General features: G+C 41.3%; 1 protein-coding gene across 1 annotated transcript in view; it reads left to right on the top strand.

The window, feature by feature from the left end:
• The window catches only part of col22a1 (collagen, type XXII, alpha 1), a 108,603-nt gene that overhangs the window by 34,939 nt on the left and 56,563 nt on the right, over window positions 1–17,101 (top strand). Inside the window, exons 18-20 of the mRNA XM_034705596.1 lie at window positions 13,101–13,154; window positions 13,272–13,325; window positions 13,849–13,884. Of these exons, the coding sequence (XP_034561487.1) occupies window positions 13,101–13,154; window positions 13,272–13,325; window positions 13,849–13,884 (144 nt within the window). The remainder of the gene's footprint in view (window positions 1–13,100; window positions 13,155–13,271; window positions 13,326–13,848; window positions 13,885–17,101) is intronic.

Raw genomic sequence — 17,101 nt, 5'->3', positions numbered from 1 at the left:
TTGACTGGTTTGAGCTAATTAGCAAGCATCACCATGCTGGAGAGTAGAGGAGAATAGGGTTGGTTGTCACACTTTTTACTGTTTTGATGATTGCTCATCATCAAAACATCTTTCAATAGTCATTCCTACATTAAATTGAAGCTTAAGGTGTTGGCTTGAAATGTGTATCCCTCTCATTTTCCAACTCATTGTAACAAAGAGGCAATTAACTATCAAAGACACTCTGACACATTGTGACAACCAACCCCATCACAGGGATGGTTGTCACACGCTATGGGGTTGGTTGTCACACACTATGGGGTTGGTTGTCACACACTATGGGGATGGTTGTCACACACTATGGGGATGGTTGTCACACACTATGGGGTTGGTTGTCACACACTATGGGGTTGGTTGTCACACGCTATGGGGTTGGTTGTCACACACTATGGGGTTGGTTGTCACACACTATGGGGTTGGTTGTCACACGCTATGGGGTTGGTTGTCACACACTATGGGGTTGGTTGTCACACGCTATGGGGTTGGTTGTCACACTGTGGTGGAAATCTGGAAATGATAGACTCAAACAACAACGGTTTGTCTTTGTGAGCTTTATTCCGGCCTTCAGTAAGCTTTGCAAAGCGGTCAGATGGCAGAGTGATCTAACAACCGAGACAAGGTCTGCTCAACTGACCCAGAGTGAAGATACAACACGTTACTTATCCTCTTCAGAGAATAGTATTAACACATCATTAAGCATCTTCAAAGAACTGTAAGACAAACAAGAGAGTTTCTTATCACCTCTTGCTTCCTGGTCACCTTCCTGACTTCTCACCTTATGGTCTGCTCCTCAGCCATGGGAACAGATAACAATATGCAAATCACAGGAGGTTTGGTATGTGTGAATGTTTCTAGCTTCTGATCAAAGCAAGAACAACATACTATCATGTCTGTATTTTTCCCACCACAATTCCCCCCTTTTTGTCCTTTTACGGACAACAGGAAATAGAAAAATACATCATGAAAAATAAAACACAATACCTATACCTAAAACATCAAAAACTATTTTGTAGTATATATAAAAAACCCTAGAGAGAAAATACATCAGAGACATTAATTCAAAAGATTTCAAAACGTCTCGTCATAAACTTCAGGACAAAACAATCAATAACAGATTCCAATAATACATTTAAACATTTTCTTCATCTGAAACATTTGGATCTCCAGGTGGAATCCAACCTGTAATAGGATACAGATCTGGTATGTCATCTGTTTCTGTACAATTTAAAAGCGGATCATACTCTGTGAGCTGCATCATTTGGTGAGAGACGGATTTTTCTATAGTACGTACAACTAACCCACGAACACAAGGTTGTTGAATTTGAAATACAATCCTCTGTTTCAAAGGGAATACCTACAGTGTATAAGGTAGGTCGTGCGGGGGAACAAGCGTAACATGAAACATTTAAGGGAAAAACCTGTCTGGCGCTGAAATTCAGCCATGAAGTCCATAAATTAAACTTTTTCAGATATGGAATTTCTCTCTGTTTTCTAGACAGGTTTTGAATGCCAGAGATAACTTGTAGATTGCTATTAGTGAAATTTTGCAACTGTTGTAGCTGGAAAATGACAAATGGAATCATGATTACAGATGCCAACAGCAGAGTTGCATACAAGCCTCCCCTCTGGCTCCACCCATGTCCTCTGAACAGGTGCCATGGTCTGCGTGATGGTGGCATCCTACTGGACTAGTTCCTAACTCCGCTACCAGCTCTCCACTCTTTCTCTGTTTGTTGAGGTTTACCCCTCTCAAAGGGCAGGCGTTTCACGCTTACGCGGGAAGGCCCTCGTACGCCCTAATCCTGAGGCTTCACCCAGATAAGGAGCTTTGATTTGGCTACTGAGCAGGACACTAACCAGAGGTGCGTGTAGAACCGCTCCCTCGCTGGTGACACTAACCACTGTTAGCACGCCACGTTTGTTGTGGATGGTTCTGGAACCCTCTTGCAGTGGCTTGCGTGCACCCACGTTGCCCTCTCTGCGACCTTCACCGCTGTGTATGTCGTGAGGAGCACCTGGAACGGTCCGTTCCACCTGTTTGCCTTCCAGTGTTTCCTTCTGAAATCCTTGATCACCACCCAGTCACCGGGTTGCAGATTATGAAGAGGATGCTGTGCCGGTTGTGGAAGAGCGTCCTTAACCTGCTTATGGATGTCAGATAACACAGAAGAGAGTTTTGCACAGTAACTTAACATTTCATCCTCACAGAGGCTAGTTGAGGGAAGCTGTTTTTGTACTGGGCCAATACCTGTATTTGGCGGTCTACCAAATAAAATTTCAAAGGGACTTAAGCCTAGTTTGGATCTTACTCTAGCTCTCATCTGCATGAGAACTAAAGGAAGTGCTTTTGTCCAAGGAAGACCTGTGTCTTCACAGCACTTAGCAAGCTTGTTTTTTAAGATACCATTCAAGCGTTCAACAGCACCCCCGCTAGCGGCATGATAAGAACAATGGCGCTTTAGATCAAACCCTAAATACTGGCTGAGTTGTTTAAGGGCTGCATTCACAAATGGTGTACCATTATCACTACCGATTCTGTTTGGAATGCCCCATCTTGGAATAATTTCAGAGATTAAGGCTTTGGCCACAGCTTGTGCATCTTGTTTACTTGTAGGAAAGACTTCAATCCATCGAGAAAACATATCAACCATGACCAGACAGTACTTCTTTCCTCCACTTGGGGAAAGTTCAATGAAATCCATCTGTAAGTGTTCAAAAGGTCTGGTTGGAGGAGGATGAGCTGCTTGTTCTACTTGAAGGCCTCTACCTACATTTTTTGTGGAACAGATTACACATCGTTTACAAAAATTTTGTGAATAAATTGAAAACCCTTTTGCATGCCAATGTTGTTCTATAGTAGCCACCATCCCCCCTTTTGACACATGATCCTTCCCATGTGTCAACTTTGCATAAAACGGAAAAAAATGAGCAGGTAAACATGGTTTGTCATTGGGGCCGTACCATACCCCTTGTCTAAAAATGCAACCTGATCTTTTCCATGCCTGTTTTTCCGCTGGCTTGGCCTGCATCTGAAGCTCCCCTAAATCTGCTGCCGGTGTGTGTATATCAGAGTCATGCAAGAAAACAGGAGTGATAACAGGCTGTGTAGCAGCGGCCTTGGCGGCTGCATCCGCCCTAGCGTTACCAAGAGAAACAGGATCAGTACTGTTAGTGTGAGCATCACATTTACAGACGGCTATCTGTTTTGGTAGGAGAATAGCATCAAGCAAGTCCGAGACAAGTGTATGATGAGCAATGGGCTTCCCTGTGGATGTCAAAAACTTTCTGTGTTTCCATAAAGTGCCAAAGTCATGAACGACACCAAATGCATATCTGCTATCTGTGTATATGGTCACAGACTTGCCCTTTGCCAATTTACAGGCTTCAATGAGAGCTTTCAACTCAGCAGCTTGAGCTGATAAATTAGACGGTAACGATGCAGACATGAGTGTGTCAAAAGAAGTTACCACAGCAAAACCAACTTGATTTTTGCCTGTCTCAGGATTGCGAGAAGCTGATCCATCCACAAAAAGAACCAAATCAGGATTGTCCAAAGGTGTTTCCTGTAAATCACATCTAGGAGAACATACTACAGTAATTGCAGCGACACAGTTATGCTGGTCACCATCATCCTCAGTGGGCAACAAAGTAGCAGGGTTAAGCACAGTACAGCGTTTAACTGTTATGTTAGGCATGTCTAATAACACAGTGTGATATCTAAGCCAACGTGCTGCAGAAAGGTGTGCTGTTTTCTGCTCAAGCAAAATTAGTGAAACTGCATGCGGAACCAAAAGTGTTAGCTCTGAGTAACCTACAATGTCTCTTGAGGCCATAACAGCCTTTTCTGCTGCAGCTACAGCTCTGAGACATATGGGTAATCCTGCTGCCACAGGATCTAACTTTGCAGAAAAATAAGCTACTGGTCTTTGTCGACCTCCATGTTCCTGTAGGAGCACTGATGTCATACAGCCCCCTTTCTCGTCCACAGTCTGTGTAAAAGGTCTGTTAGGATCAGGAAGTCCTAAAGTCGGTGTAGTCTGTAAAGCTAGCTTCAAGTCCATGAATGCTTGGTCAGCTTCATTCGTCCATGTCACCTTGCTGTGCGCAGTCAGGTTCTTACCATGAGCAATTGCACTCAAAGGAGCCTCCAAAACTGAATAGTTTGGTAGAAATGATCTGCAATATGAACACATTCCTAAGAATGACATCACTTGTTTTTTAGTAACAGGTTTTGGAATATTTTGGATAGCAGTAACTCTTTTGGGTGAGAGGGATTTGCCCTCTGCTGTGATCACATGACCCAGAAATGTAACCTGTTGTTGAACAAACTGCATTTTTGCTAAGTTAGCTTTGTGACCCTCAGCTGCTAAATGTTTAAGCAGATGCAATGTGTCTTTCTCACATTGTTCTTTTGTAGGCGAACAGACCATTAGGTCATCAACATATTGTAGAAGTGCACTTCCCTTTCTTAATGTTAATGAACTCAAACTGTCTTTTAAAGCCTGATTAAAAATTGTGGGACTAGAACTTAAACCTTGACAAAGTCGTGTAAAAGTATAACTCTTCCCTTTAAATGAAAAAGCAAACCAGAACTGACTGTCTTTGTGTACAGGAACACTGAAAAAGGCGTTGGCTAAATCAACCACTGAAAACCATTTGCTATCTGGTGGGACCTGTGACATAATGGTATAAGGGTTTGGAACATCCGGTGCCCTCTGATAGACTGCTTCATTTACTGCTTGCAAGTCCTGCACAAATCTCCATTCTTCAGGTTGACCTTCGTCTCTAATTTTCCTTACAGGAAAAATTGGTGTTCTTACTGAAGAGTTTTCACATGGAACAATTACTCCTGCCTTTAATAATGATTCAAAGACTGGAGTAATACCATCAATAGCTTCTTGTTTCAGTGGATATTGTTGTTGGCATGGCCTGTAATCAGACTTTGGAGTAACTGTAACAGGTACCATACCTTTTATCAAGCCTACATCATGTTTACCCTGAGCCCAAAGACCATCAGGAACTGTTTGTAACACTGGATGTTGTGTGAGCATATCTACTGGTGTGTGTGAAAGAAATGGAAAACAACTATGTGTGTGTGTTTCATCATCAGGTACCAAAGTAACTGTTCTTTCAGCATGAACAATACAACAAAGCTTTCGTCTATAAACTTTCATGTCAGAGTTATATTGAACATCAGGATCTGAAGTTGGTTTCCAATCAGTTCTGTACACACATTTTTCAACCCATGGACCAAGGTCCTGCCAGTGATCATGCTTGTGTTTTGCAAGAGAGACATGAGGCCATGAACCAGGAACATCAAACAAAAAGTTAGGATCATAACATTCATATTGTTTATGAAAAGCCAAATCCGAAATTGTTTCAAATTTAGATTCAAACGCTGCAGTTTTAGGTTTAGCAACAGAGACTGCACAACGATGTTGTGTCCAAAAGATGTGTTGCAGTGTCATTCTATCTGTTTTCTGATTTTCTTTAAACCATTGTTTTTCATACTCTTCATCCTTTCCTTCATGAACATGAGCAGTACAATGTAAATCTTCTTCCTGCATGTAGTCTGTATCTGTTTGGTTTGTGACCTTATGTACTGTTTGCATGAGTGTGTGATTTACTGAGGTGACTGCAGAAGGAACAAGTTTCCATTCATAAACATACAACAGAGCTTGTGGGCTGTACTTCACAAAGACGTGTGAAGTAGGAGCAATAAGATCAGAGAGCCTCCTTATCTTAACACCCTCTGGTGTGGAAACTAAACAAATGCCCAAAGCACACATCACATCTCTACCCATAAGATTTATGGGACAACAATCTGATAGCAAAAAGGCATGTTTGAAATGTCCCCTACAATCATCCTGACAACTTAAAGGATAAGTAAAACATTCTTTAACTGTTTGACCTGTTGCGCCTATTGAATGTACATAGTTACCACTCATTTTTGGCTTTGGAGAAAGGTTAGATGTTTTAATCACAGAATGTGTAGCTCCTGAATCAACCAAAAACTTAAGTTCCTGTCCCTGAATAGTGAGAACTATTGTTGGCAAATTAAGATACGCTTCGTCGTCATATTTTACATATGTGCCTGTCAGTGGAGTTGTATCAATCAATAGTTCACCTTCTAAGTGTGTGATAGCATTCAAAAGTTTGTCAAAATCAGTCAAAGTGTTTTTGTGTGTGTGTGAGGTGCTTTCACCATTCTGTTGGGTAGGATGAGTCTCCTCTGGCTCCAGTGTGGGTGCTGCAGTCTTCCCCTCCTCCTCCCCAGGCGCCTGTAGCTGTCAATCATACTGAGCCTCCAGCTGTGGACACTGACGTGACCAATGTCCTTTTTCTCCACAAATGAAACATGCTTCTGGGTCTCTGAAGCGACGGTTCAGGCCCCCTCTACCACCTCTGCGTACACCCCTGCCACGACCGCGTCCTCTGCCTCCTCTGCCTCCTCTGAATGTAGACTGAAACATTGTGAGTGTAGCAAGATGGAGTTGTTCAGCTTGTTTTGCAGATTTTCTTTTTTGCTGATCATTGAGGAGTTTTTCAGCATGGACAGCATATTGTTCAATCTCATGAAGTTTACCAGTTTCCCATGTAATACAGGAGCGTTTGATCTGGTCAGCAATAGCTGGAATCATGCCTTGCAGAAAACTGTTACGAAGATGAGCCTCCCATGGTGTTATTGGATCTGCACGAACATCCTGTCCTCCTTTAGGATTCTGGTATGGCGGTGGAAAGCCATACTTAAATTCAGTTCTAGTGTGGCTTGAACTAGAATAGGTCAAGCAACTGTCCGGCAGTGGTGGGTAGATTGGTGGAACCATGATGCCTGGCGGTGCGGCTGGGAAAGCAATTGCTGCTTGCTGTCCTCCTACTGCACCCCCTTCATCGTCTGGAGCAGCCTGATGTTGGAGTTGTCTTGGCGGCGCCTGGTCGGAGTCAGGGTCGATCTGCTGCATTTTAACACACTGAGACACAGATGAGCGTTTCTCTATCCCTGCCTGTGTTTTTCTTGCCCTACATTGTGCTTCACTCCACCACATGTTAAAACTTTCCCATTTAACTTTATCTTTCTCTTTACCCTTACTCTGTTTCTCTCTTTCTTGCAACTTATCTTTGAGTTGTTCTAGTTGTCTCATGCTAAAGCTTCCTTTTTCTGGAAAACCACATTCTTTTACCCAAAACTGTAACTGTGAAACAGCTGTAATACCATAATTAGTAATCATAAAATTTACGTTAGGAAAATTTGGAATAGGATCCTCTTTTGTTTGACTTTTACTGTTACATTTCCCCATTTTATCCTCTTTTGGATCTTTAAACAATTCTCTTACACAAACACAGCTCAAAAACCAACAACAACAAAAAAATTATTGAGAATAACGCAATATTTGTAACAATCTAACCAACTGATGGAACCAATTATTACTATATACGTTTTGTTTAAAAATCTCAATTTAGAACCTTTTTTTTTTTTGTTTTGTTTTTTCCTATTTTTATTTTATTTTATTTTATTTACTATCTGTCTGTTCCCCACAGCGCGCTGTTGTAAAGGCCACGCGTCCGTGCACCTCCAGGTTTCTTCTAAACCTTGGTTTAAAACATTTGGTCAGGGACTTTAACCCTTCAGGGACTTTAACCCTTTAACTTAAGGGCTTCTAACCCTTTTTAGGGACTTTAACCCTCCCAGGGACTTTTTCAGACAGTTATTTCTTTACTTAATTTCTGTTTTTCTCTCTCTTTTTTTTTTTTTTTTTTTTTTTTCTCACAAAAGATCTAAAATTTTCTATGACATAGATTTAGAAGTCAAATTTTCAGATTCTCACCATTGAGTTGTGTCGATCGCAGAGGTGAAAGAGTCTGGTCCGGATCTCAGGTCCTCCGTCTCGACCCGTCCTTTTCTGGGGAGGATGAAGCTGAAGATATTTCTCCAGGACGTGCACTATCACCTTTGAAGCCGGGATCCAGAAACTCTCACTCTTGCGATCCCACTTCTGACACCAAATTTGTGGTGGAAATCTGGAAATGATAGACTCAAACAACAACGGTTTGTCTTTGTGAGCTTTATTCCGGCCTTCAGTAAGCTTTGCAAAGCGGTCAGATGGCAGAGTGATCTAACAACCGAGACAAGGTCTGCTCAACTGACCCAGAGTGAAGATACAACACGTTACTTATCCTCTTCAGAGAATAGTATTAACACATCATTAAGCATCTTCAAAGAACTGTAAGACAAACAAGAGAGTTTCTTATCACCTCTTGCTTCCTGGTCACCTTCCTGACTTCTCACCTTATGGTCTGCTCCTCAGCCATGGGAACAGATAACAATATGCAAATCACAGGAGGTTTGGTATGTGTGAATGTTTCTAGCTTCTGATCAAAGCAAGAACAACATACTATCATGTCTGTATTTTTCCCACCACAACACACTATGAGGTTGGTTGTCACACACTATGGGGTTGGTTGTCACACACTATGGGGTTGGTGGTCACACACTATGGGGTTGGTTGTCACACACTATGGGGTTGGTTGTCACACACTATGGGGTTGGTTGTCACACACTATGGGGTTGGTTGTCACACACTATGGGGTTGGTTGTCACACACTATAGGGATGGTTGTCACACACTATGGGGATGGTTGTCACACACTATGGGGTTGGTTGCCACACACTATGGGGTTGGTTGTCACACACTATGGGGTTGGTTGTCACATACTATGGGGTTGGTTGTCACACACTATGGGGTTGGTTGTCACACAATATGGGGTTGGTTGCCACACACTATAGGGTTGGTTGTCACACACTATGGGGTTGGTTGTCACACACTATGGGGTTGGTTGTCACACTCTATGGGGATGGTTGTCACATACTATGGGGTTGGTTGTCACACACTATAGGGTTGGTTGTCACACACTATGGGGTTGGTTGTCACACTCTATGGGGATGGTTGTCACATACTATGGGGTTGGTTGTCACACACTATGGGGTTGGTTGTCACACACTATGGGGTTGGTTGTCACACGCTATGGGGTTGGTTGTCACACTATGGGGTTGGTTGTCACACACTATGGGGTTGGTTGTCACACACTATGGGGTTGGTTGTCACACACTATGGGGTTGGTTGTCACACACTATGGGGTTGGTTGTCACACACTATGGGGTTGGTTGTAACAATGGTATTTCAATGGGAACAATCTTTTAAAAAAGGCAAGAAGGCAGAGCTAAATTTGAAAGTTTAATTGCACTGACAAGTGATAGGCCTACATAACTTAATGCATTTTAACATACAATGAGCAAGGAACATGGACAGGAAACACATCTTTAGGCCAGCCTATATAACAACACAAAGAACAAAACTAATATGCCTAATAATGGCCGACTCAACTAGGCTACATGCAGTCACTGTCTGAATTACAGTGATGGCAAATGTAGTGTCTGCACACTCCAACTCATTTCATCATGCATGATTTTGCCAACATAGAGAGAGAATGAGAGAAGAGAGAGAACATAGAGAATGTGACGACCAACCCCAACTGGAACTTTTTGCTAACATCAAGGCTAACAACCATCAAACAACTAGCTAGCTAGCTAATACAAATCTAAACTATAGCTTTCCCCTCACACTTTGTAAGGGTAACACTTGTTTTGTTATAAACCCATCGTTTAAAAGCCTAGAAGAAAAATACTGAGGAGCTGAATATTTACAATTTGACATGAAAAACACAAAAAGTCCTCTCACCTCAAGTTCAGCTGTCTTACTCCAGAGAAGACTATGTAGGTGAGCTCTGATCCTAATTCTGGAAATGTCCATACCCCAATTTGAGAGACAGCGCCCTCTGGTGGCGAGATATAACGAGTGTGCCAACCAACCCCGTTCTCCCCTATATGAATATGGACACTGTCTTCCTTCCATCTTCCACCAGCCTATATAAATGTATTTTTCTATATGGGGATAATAATAAGGACATTAAATCTGCTGTTGTGTTATTTATGCTGCAGTGTGTATAGCCTGTGTCCCCTGATAGCTTAGTTCCATTTTGCCCAGATTTATTTACATTAGGTAAAATCATATTCTATGAAATACCTGGTTACCCTTTTACTTATTCTGTCTTTGTTGTAAAAATTCCTGAAGATCTCTCCATGTGTGGTTGCATGCATTGGCAAAGTGTTAACAGCTACTAGCGGCTGTTAGCACCTTCCTTTGCAAAGACATCCTCAACTTAAGAGTACGGGAAAGGCTGGACAAAAAAGTCAAACTGCCGTAAGAACACATTGCTTTCGTACCTAATACAAGCTATGCTCAGAAAAACGTTGTAAATAAAATATGATAAGATGAGATAAGATAATACTTTAGTGATTCCTCCGGTTGTTGCAGCAACACGGACCTAGGAGCAAGAGTAGTACAAGAATAATAGAGCATCAATATAGAAAGAAAATAAACACAGTAAAAATGAAAATGGATAAATAAAACAAGAATCAAATGTAATGGTATATAAAACATTACATGCTACAAATAGCTGAAATTCTACAAACAGTGAGGTGCAGAGTTTTTAAAAGAGGAGTTATGTGGTCAGTTTTCTTTCTCCTCGTTAAAACTCTAGCTGCAACGTTCTGAAAGCGTATTCGCTGGACCTATTGTGATATGAGGCTTGGGTGACGTGAAGAAGAGAGGACAGGTAGGGAGGTGTCTTGCCCAGGATTGACAGGATTGATTGAAGCCCGTGGTGAAGCTGCCGGGTATGAAGGGAGGGCCACCTCACCAATTTACAGAGATTGCAGTGGTGAGTGTGAAATGGTGCATTAATGTGAACAGGTAGACACCCCATGACTCTGTCTGCAGCTGTACTACATTAAATGTGGCCGAGGCCATTGAAAAACATTGTTTCCATGACTGTCACGGTGGGAAAAACATAAAGATTTCAATAATAAAAGAACGAAAGGTACAAATGAAAATTAGTAAAATGTTCAAGAACTAAATCCAAAAGAAAACACTGGAAACACTAGGATAAAGAAACACATGGAGAACACAAGGAAGACGTACACTGATCCAACACAGGACATGGGAAACAGAGGAACTAAATACACAGGACACAGGTGGAACTAAACGTAAAACACAGGGATCAAGAACTACAAAATAAAACAGGAAGCACAAGACCAGACTAAAACACAAGAAAATACACAAAGGAGTGCAACACAAGACATGGATCACTAAACACAAGGAATATGTAGGATAACTTATAATACAGAGAGGCAAGAAACACAGGGGAAAAACAAATGTATGATACAAGACATGAACTCCCACAGATTACACTCACAGAAGTTATGGTGTACAAATGGCCAGCGATGTTCCCTTTAAAGGTGACATATCATGCAAAATGGACTTTTTAATGGTTCTCTACCTGAAATATGTGTCCCTGTCTTCAAACCCCCCGAGAATGAAAATAATCCATTCTGCCCCTGTTCTGATTTCTCCACCTTTCTGTAAATGTGTGTGAAACGAGCCGTTTCAGACTTCAGTGTTTTTGTTACGTAACAACAATATCCGGTCTGTCACGGAGTCAGAGCTCGGAGCTTGTTCAGCCCATAGACTGTATAAAATAATACTGAATCCCCTCCTCCGTTTTTCATTACCTGCACACATGTGTGCTAACAAGGAGCTTAGGAGGGAGGCATGCTAGTTGTAGGCTGTCTTAATAAACACAAAGGTCGGTTTTACTCCCCACGTCTGCAGATTTGAAGATCTAGTGGATGATTTTTATTTATCATGGATAAGTGCTAGCGCTAGTTAGCATAGCTACATAGCTACATGTCGTAGCTGTGTACCAAGACACACGTCGACATACTGATAAATAAAACAACAAGAAACACTAAATCTGTGACCAATCCTTCAGAAAAGGTCCCGCTGCCTTTCTGGCAGAGGTCAGTTTTGCTCCCCATGTCTGCAGATTTGAAGATCTAGTGGATGATTTTTATTTGTCATGGATAAGTGCTAGTGCTAATTAGCATAGCCGCATAGCTACATGTTCATACCTGTAGCAGTAGCTGTGTACCAAGACACACATTGACATACTGACAAATAAAACAACAAGAAACACTAAATCTGTGACCAATCCTTCAGAAAAGGTCCCGCTGCCTTTCTGGCAGAGGTCAGTTTTACTCCCCACGTCTGCAGATTTGAAGATCTAGTGGATGATTTTTATTTATCATGGATAAGTGCTAGCGCTAGTTAGCATAGCCAAATAGCCACATGTTCGTAGCTGGGTACCAAGACACACGTTGACATACTGACAAATAAAACAACAAGAAACACTAAATCTGTGACCAATCCTTCAGAAAGGTCCTGCTGCAGGCGCCTCTCCGTCAGGATCAGATTCTGGATCAGATTCAGAGGGTTGAAGTAGCATGACCTCTGAGCAGCCGTGTATATTCAGCCAGCATGTAAACATTAGATCAACATGCCGGAGAGCCGAGGCACATCCACTTCCTGAGGGGGCGTGGTCAGAGGGAAAACAGAGTGTTCTGAGGAGGACTGAAGAAGAGGGTTTTTCAGGCAGACCAAAATCTGATTTCAAAGTGTTTTTTTGAGCATAAACTTTAAAGACATGTTTTGGGGACCTCTTAGACCAATATATATTGATGAAAAAAGCATGATATGTCACCTTTAATTTGTATTTGGCCTCATTGAATTAATGGTTCAGGAAGAGAGACTGAGGGAAAGTAACACAAAGTTAAAGATTGAGGACTTTAAGCTTGAGCTGAGAGGGTGTTCAAGGCACTTCTGTGCTTCTGTAACAGAACCAAGCAGACTGAAGGTGCAAAGTCCTGTTTTTCTTCAGTATAATCGTCACATTTGTCAGACTGTCGGTGTTCTGTTTAGAAATTACTTCTCACAACAACAACCAAATAAATTAACCTGACAAAGTTTTTTGTGTTTTTAGAAATGCTTCATCATTATTTTGATCTATTTAAGACAGCATATTCAAAGTGGAGCACAGACACTGGTATTTGTTTGTGTAACATAACCTTAACCTATACTGTCTCAATAAATCTTCTCTGTGTTTCAGGGTCTGGCAGGTTTGGATGGATTTCCTGGCAAACCTGGAGTTCCTGGGAAAGATGTAAGTTGTGATTCTCTGTTTGGGATCCATTTGTTACTCACAGACCTAAGATGTTCATGTGTGACAGATGAATGGAGCCACCTTTGTGTTAATGAAGCTCTTTTCTGAACTGATTAGGGGTTGAGAGGAATGGTTGGTGCACCCGGGGCCGGTGGCATTAAAGGCATCAAGGTATGTGCTGCACACCGAACACCCTGAGCACTTGTTCAGGAACAATTGAAAGAGGATTTAGCCCTGAGCGTAATAATGTTATTTAGCTGGATGATATAAATCATTTGAAAGCTGTATCATCGCTTTCCCAAGCTCTCTCACTCTCCAGACATTCCTCCGTCTCCTCTGAGCACCATCAAAGTCAGCCCACTCATTTGTCTGAGAAATAAAATCCAAAGTTAATTTGTCTGTCTGTAATTACTGACTTTGAAGATTCTTCCAGTGGTGAGCACATGCTTATACCACACCCATACGCATCCACAAGGATGCACACACACAAACATACACACAAAGAGTTGCCGTTGTGGTGCTGTGCACACAAGCTTTCACTTAAGACCTACAATAAGTACGCATTTAAGCACACGTCATCTCATAAATTATGGTTGTTGCCGTATCATTATGATATAACCTAAGGCTCTTACCCCAGAGAGTTTCTTGATTCTAATGATGGGCTTTCATCCTCGCTGCGTGCACTGTGTCACAGGGGGAGAGAGGCCTTCCTGGATTACCTGGGGATGTGGTAAGTACCAAAAATAAACCTACAGGATACAAGAGACATAATCTAAGAATTACAGGCTTGTATGGAGCAAATGACACGATGGGGTGATCAACACATGGAACAAAGAAGGAAAATGAGAGCACAATTGAACAATCATGCAGTTAGGTCTTCATTGGGCATTTTATGAGCAGTTTTTGTGAACAGAAATTCAATCAAATAGACATTCATGGACAAAACGGACCATTTGGCACGCACAGTAATCAGAGAGGAGGCTGTTGTCCAGGGAAATTGAGCTAAACTAGTAGTTCTGTATTTCAATATGTTTAGCCCAGTAATCCCTGAACTGAACAAAATATATTGTTTGTATAAAACGTGGGGCAGCTGTGGCTCAGTACACTGTTACAACGAAAAAGATGTGAAAACTCAAAATGTCAAGGCGACTGTCTGCACTAGAGTTTTGAGGCTAACTAGAAATCTTACATTTGAGTGTAACTTTAAGTTTTGAGTTCTACATACAAAGAAGTGTAAGTTTTGCCAACTTATTGCACTGCACGTTACTGCACTGTTATCCCACTCGCAAGGTAGCTAGCTAATGTTCAAGGCGGCTAACTATTGGTAATGACCATGCCTTATTAAACTAACCACTCCTCTAAAGTCGTTCTTTTTGCCGGAGAATGAGAGTGCTCGTCTCTGGAGAGCTCTGGGTCTCAAGTCTCCACATCTCATCGTGCACCTGCAGCACCGTGCACAGCTTGCAGAGGAGTGCGGGCATGAGCATGTACGGCCTCCCTGTCTGAGTGTGACAACATTCTCAGCTGGTTACATTTTGGCCAGAGGAATGATGGGATCTTAAAGAGGTCCTGTATTATCACTTTACGCGTGGAGTCCAGATTCACCTGACCGCTCATTTACCACGCAACCCCAACCCTGGCCTGACGGTCGGGTCGGGTTAGGGGCCGGACAAATATCTTCAGCTCTGAGCTTCATTCTCCAAACGGGTGCCAACTTATGAAGCTGTCATGCGTCCCACCGGGGCCACCGAGCCACAACGTTGAGCAACACACAGTCTGCATCACATATCAGCTGCACATTCACAGAATGAAAGTTTTTCAGGTTTATGTATGCAAATGCATCATCAGATGGAGCCTTGATGCGTATGTGTGTGCAATCTATGGCACCGATGACATTTGGCATGTTGACCAGCGCGCTCAACCCCCCTTTACCTCGATTTGCCGTTGTGCTCCATAGAGGAATTGAATGTACTCCGGCCTTAATTCAGTACTGCCGGTAAAATGCGGCTCACTGATGGCTGGGATATTCCAGATCTATCTATCAATCAATCAATCAGACTTTATTTATAAAGCGCTTTTCATACAATGACATTGTAACACAAAGTGCTTTACATAAAAACAACTTCAAATAGGATAAATTAAGAAAAAGATCCCAGCCCCAGCCCCGACCCCGAACCCACCCCACAATCCTAAGGTTAACAACACAATATGCAACAATAGTAATAAAAACAATAAAAATAAAATAAATAAATAAAAATAAAAAAAGAAGTTGCTGAACGAACCGAGGAAACGCTCTCATGTTTTCTTAATGAGGAAACACTGGAGGTAAAATAAGATGTTAAAACTCAACACAGGAAATTAAAAAAAATCTAAGTAAAATACATTTCTAAGATAATAAAACACTAAAATATTAAACCATTAAAAGAACTTAAAGCTGCTGTGAGGAACTTTTAGCTTGTATTGATTCTGGCGCCCCCTTGTGGACAAAGTGATACCTCTTATCTCTTGTCCTGTACATGCAAAATAAGTGTCTGCAGACAATAACCTCATCCTGTTGTCTTTTAACATTTAGACTTATCTTACAATGTGATTATTTGCAATGAAAACAGCCAAAGAAAAGCGTGTTTCTAAAGCGAGATGTCAATCATCTGTTCTGACACCTACCCCCTCAGAGCAGTTTTAGACATTAAAATGACAACAGAGAAGGTATCAGGGTTGTTGTAGATGGTCTTGTTTGCTTTTGAGGGTCATAAAGAAGCATCAGTTTCAGTCTGTTTCTCAGCCAGTTCAAAACTCCTCATAGTGCCTTTAAAATGTGAGACTTAAAATGAATAAGTACATAAATAAATAAAGTAGAAAGAAAGTGACTAAATTTGAAATAGATAATAAATAAATAAATAGAACTATTAAGAATACAAATAAAACTTAGTTAAAAGCGTGGACTAAAAAGGTAGGTCTTGAGTTTGCCTTTAAAAATATTTATGCACTGGGCATCTCCCCCTGAAAGGTCCCTGTGGCTAAGAATCCCATCACAGAGAGCACCTGCAAATGTGCGGGTATGGCATGGCTTCTTTTAGTTGGCCTCGTCAGATTAGGCTCCAGTTAGTCTGTGTGGTTTTTAACAAGTAGTTCATCTTCTAAATAAACCTAATCTAGATCTCAAAGCTTAAAATGCCAACTTATTTGTTGTAAAAATATGTTATATATATATTTTTAATATTGTGTCATGTTAAAATGACGTGTCTCAAAGGCATCTGCGTATTGTGTACATAACAGAGAGCAGTACGTATTCAAATTGTCATTTCCGACAGTGACAAGCAGTATTTATGTGTATTCCTACATTTACCCAAGCGCTACACACAGTCGGGAGCAGGTGTAGATTTTGTGAGTAGTTACTCACAGATCAGTGCTACTAAAAGATTAATGAATGTAGAGATCTGCATAAATTTCTGCTGCACACGGTTTGCACACAAATTCGTGCTGCTCACGTTTCATGAATGAGACCCAGTGTGTGCAGATTTATCCTTAACTGTTGAATCATATGTTCCCACAACGAAGCTCACAAACAGGACGGTTGTTGGTTGTTGGTACGAGTCATAAAAGCATATTATTCCTGTTAATGATGGTATAGGCTGTCTTCAGTGCCTTGTATGTTCTCAGGTGTATTGGTATTACATTTAAAACACAAATCTATATCTTGGTTTCTGTCTTAACAAATAAATTTGAACCTTCAGCAAATAAACCTTCACCATAGTGTGTTTTTCTGCAACAGTTAGCAATAAACTACAATGAAAAATTGTGTTGAGGCAATTAAGGTTGCAACCAACAACTATTTTTAAAGTTGACTACTCACAATTTATTGAAACAATTAGTCTAATCCTATATTGAATTGCATCATTACTCAATGGTTTTTAATAAGCAATCAGCTTTTCTAATTTAATATTACT

Source organism: Notolabrus celidotus, chromosome 16, assembly GCF_009762535.1.
Source record: "Notolabrus celidotus isolate fNotCel1 chromosome 16, fNotCel1.pri, whole genome shotgun sequence".
Taxonomy (NCBI): domain Eukaryota; kingdom Metazoa; phylum Chordata; class Actinopteri; order Labriformes; family Labridae; genus Notolabrus; species Notolabrus celidotus.
Note: the sequence above shows the minus strand (reverse complement) of the source record. Positions and strands in the feature narration are given on the sequence as shown.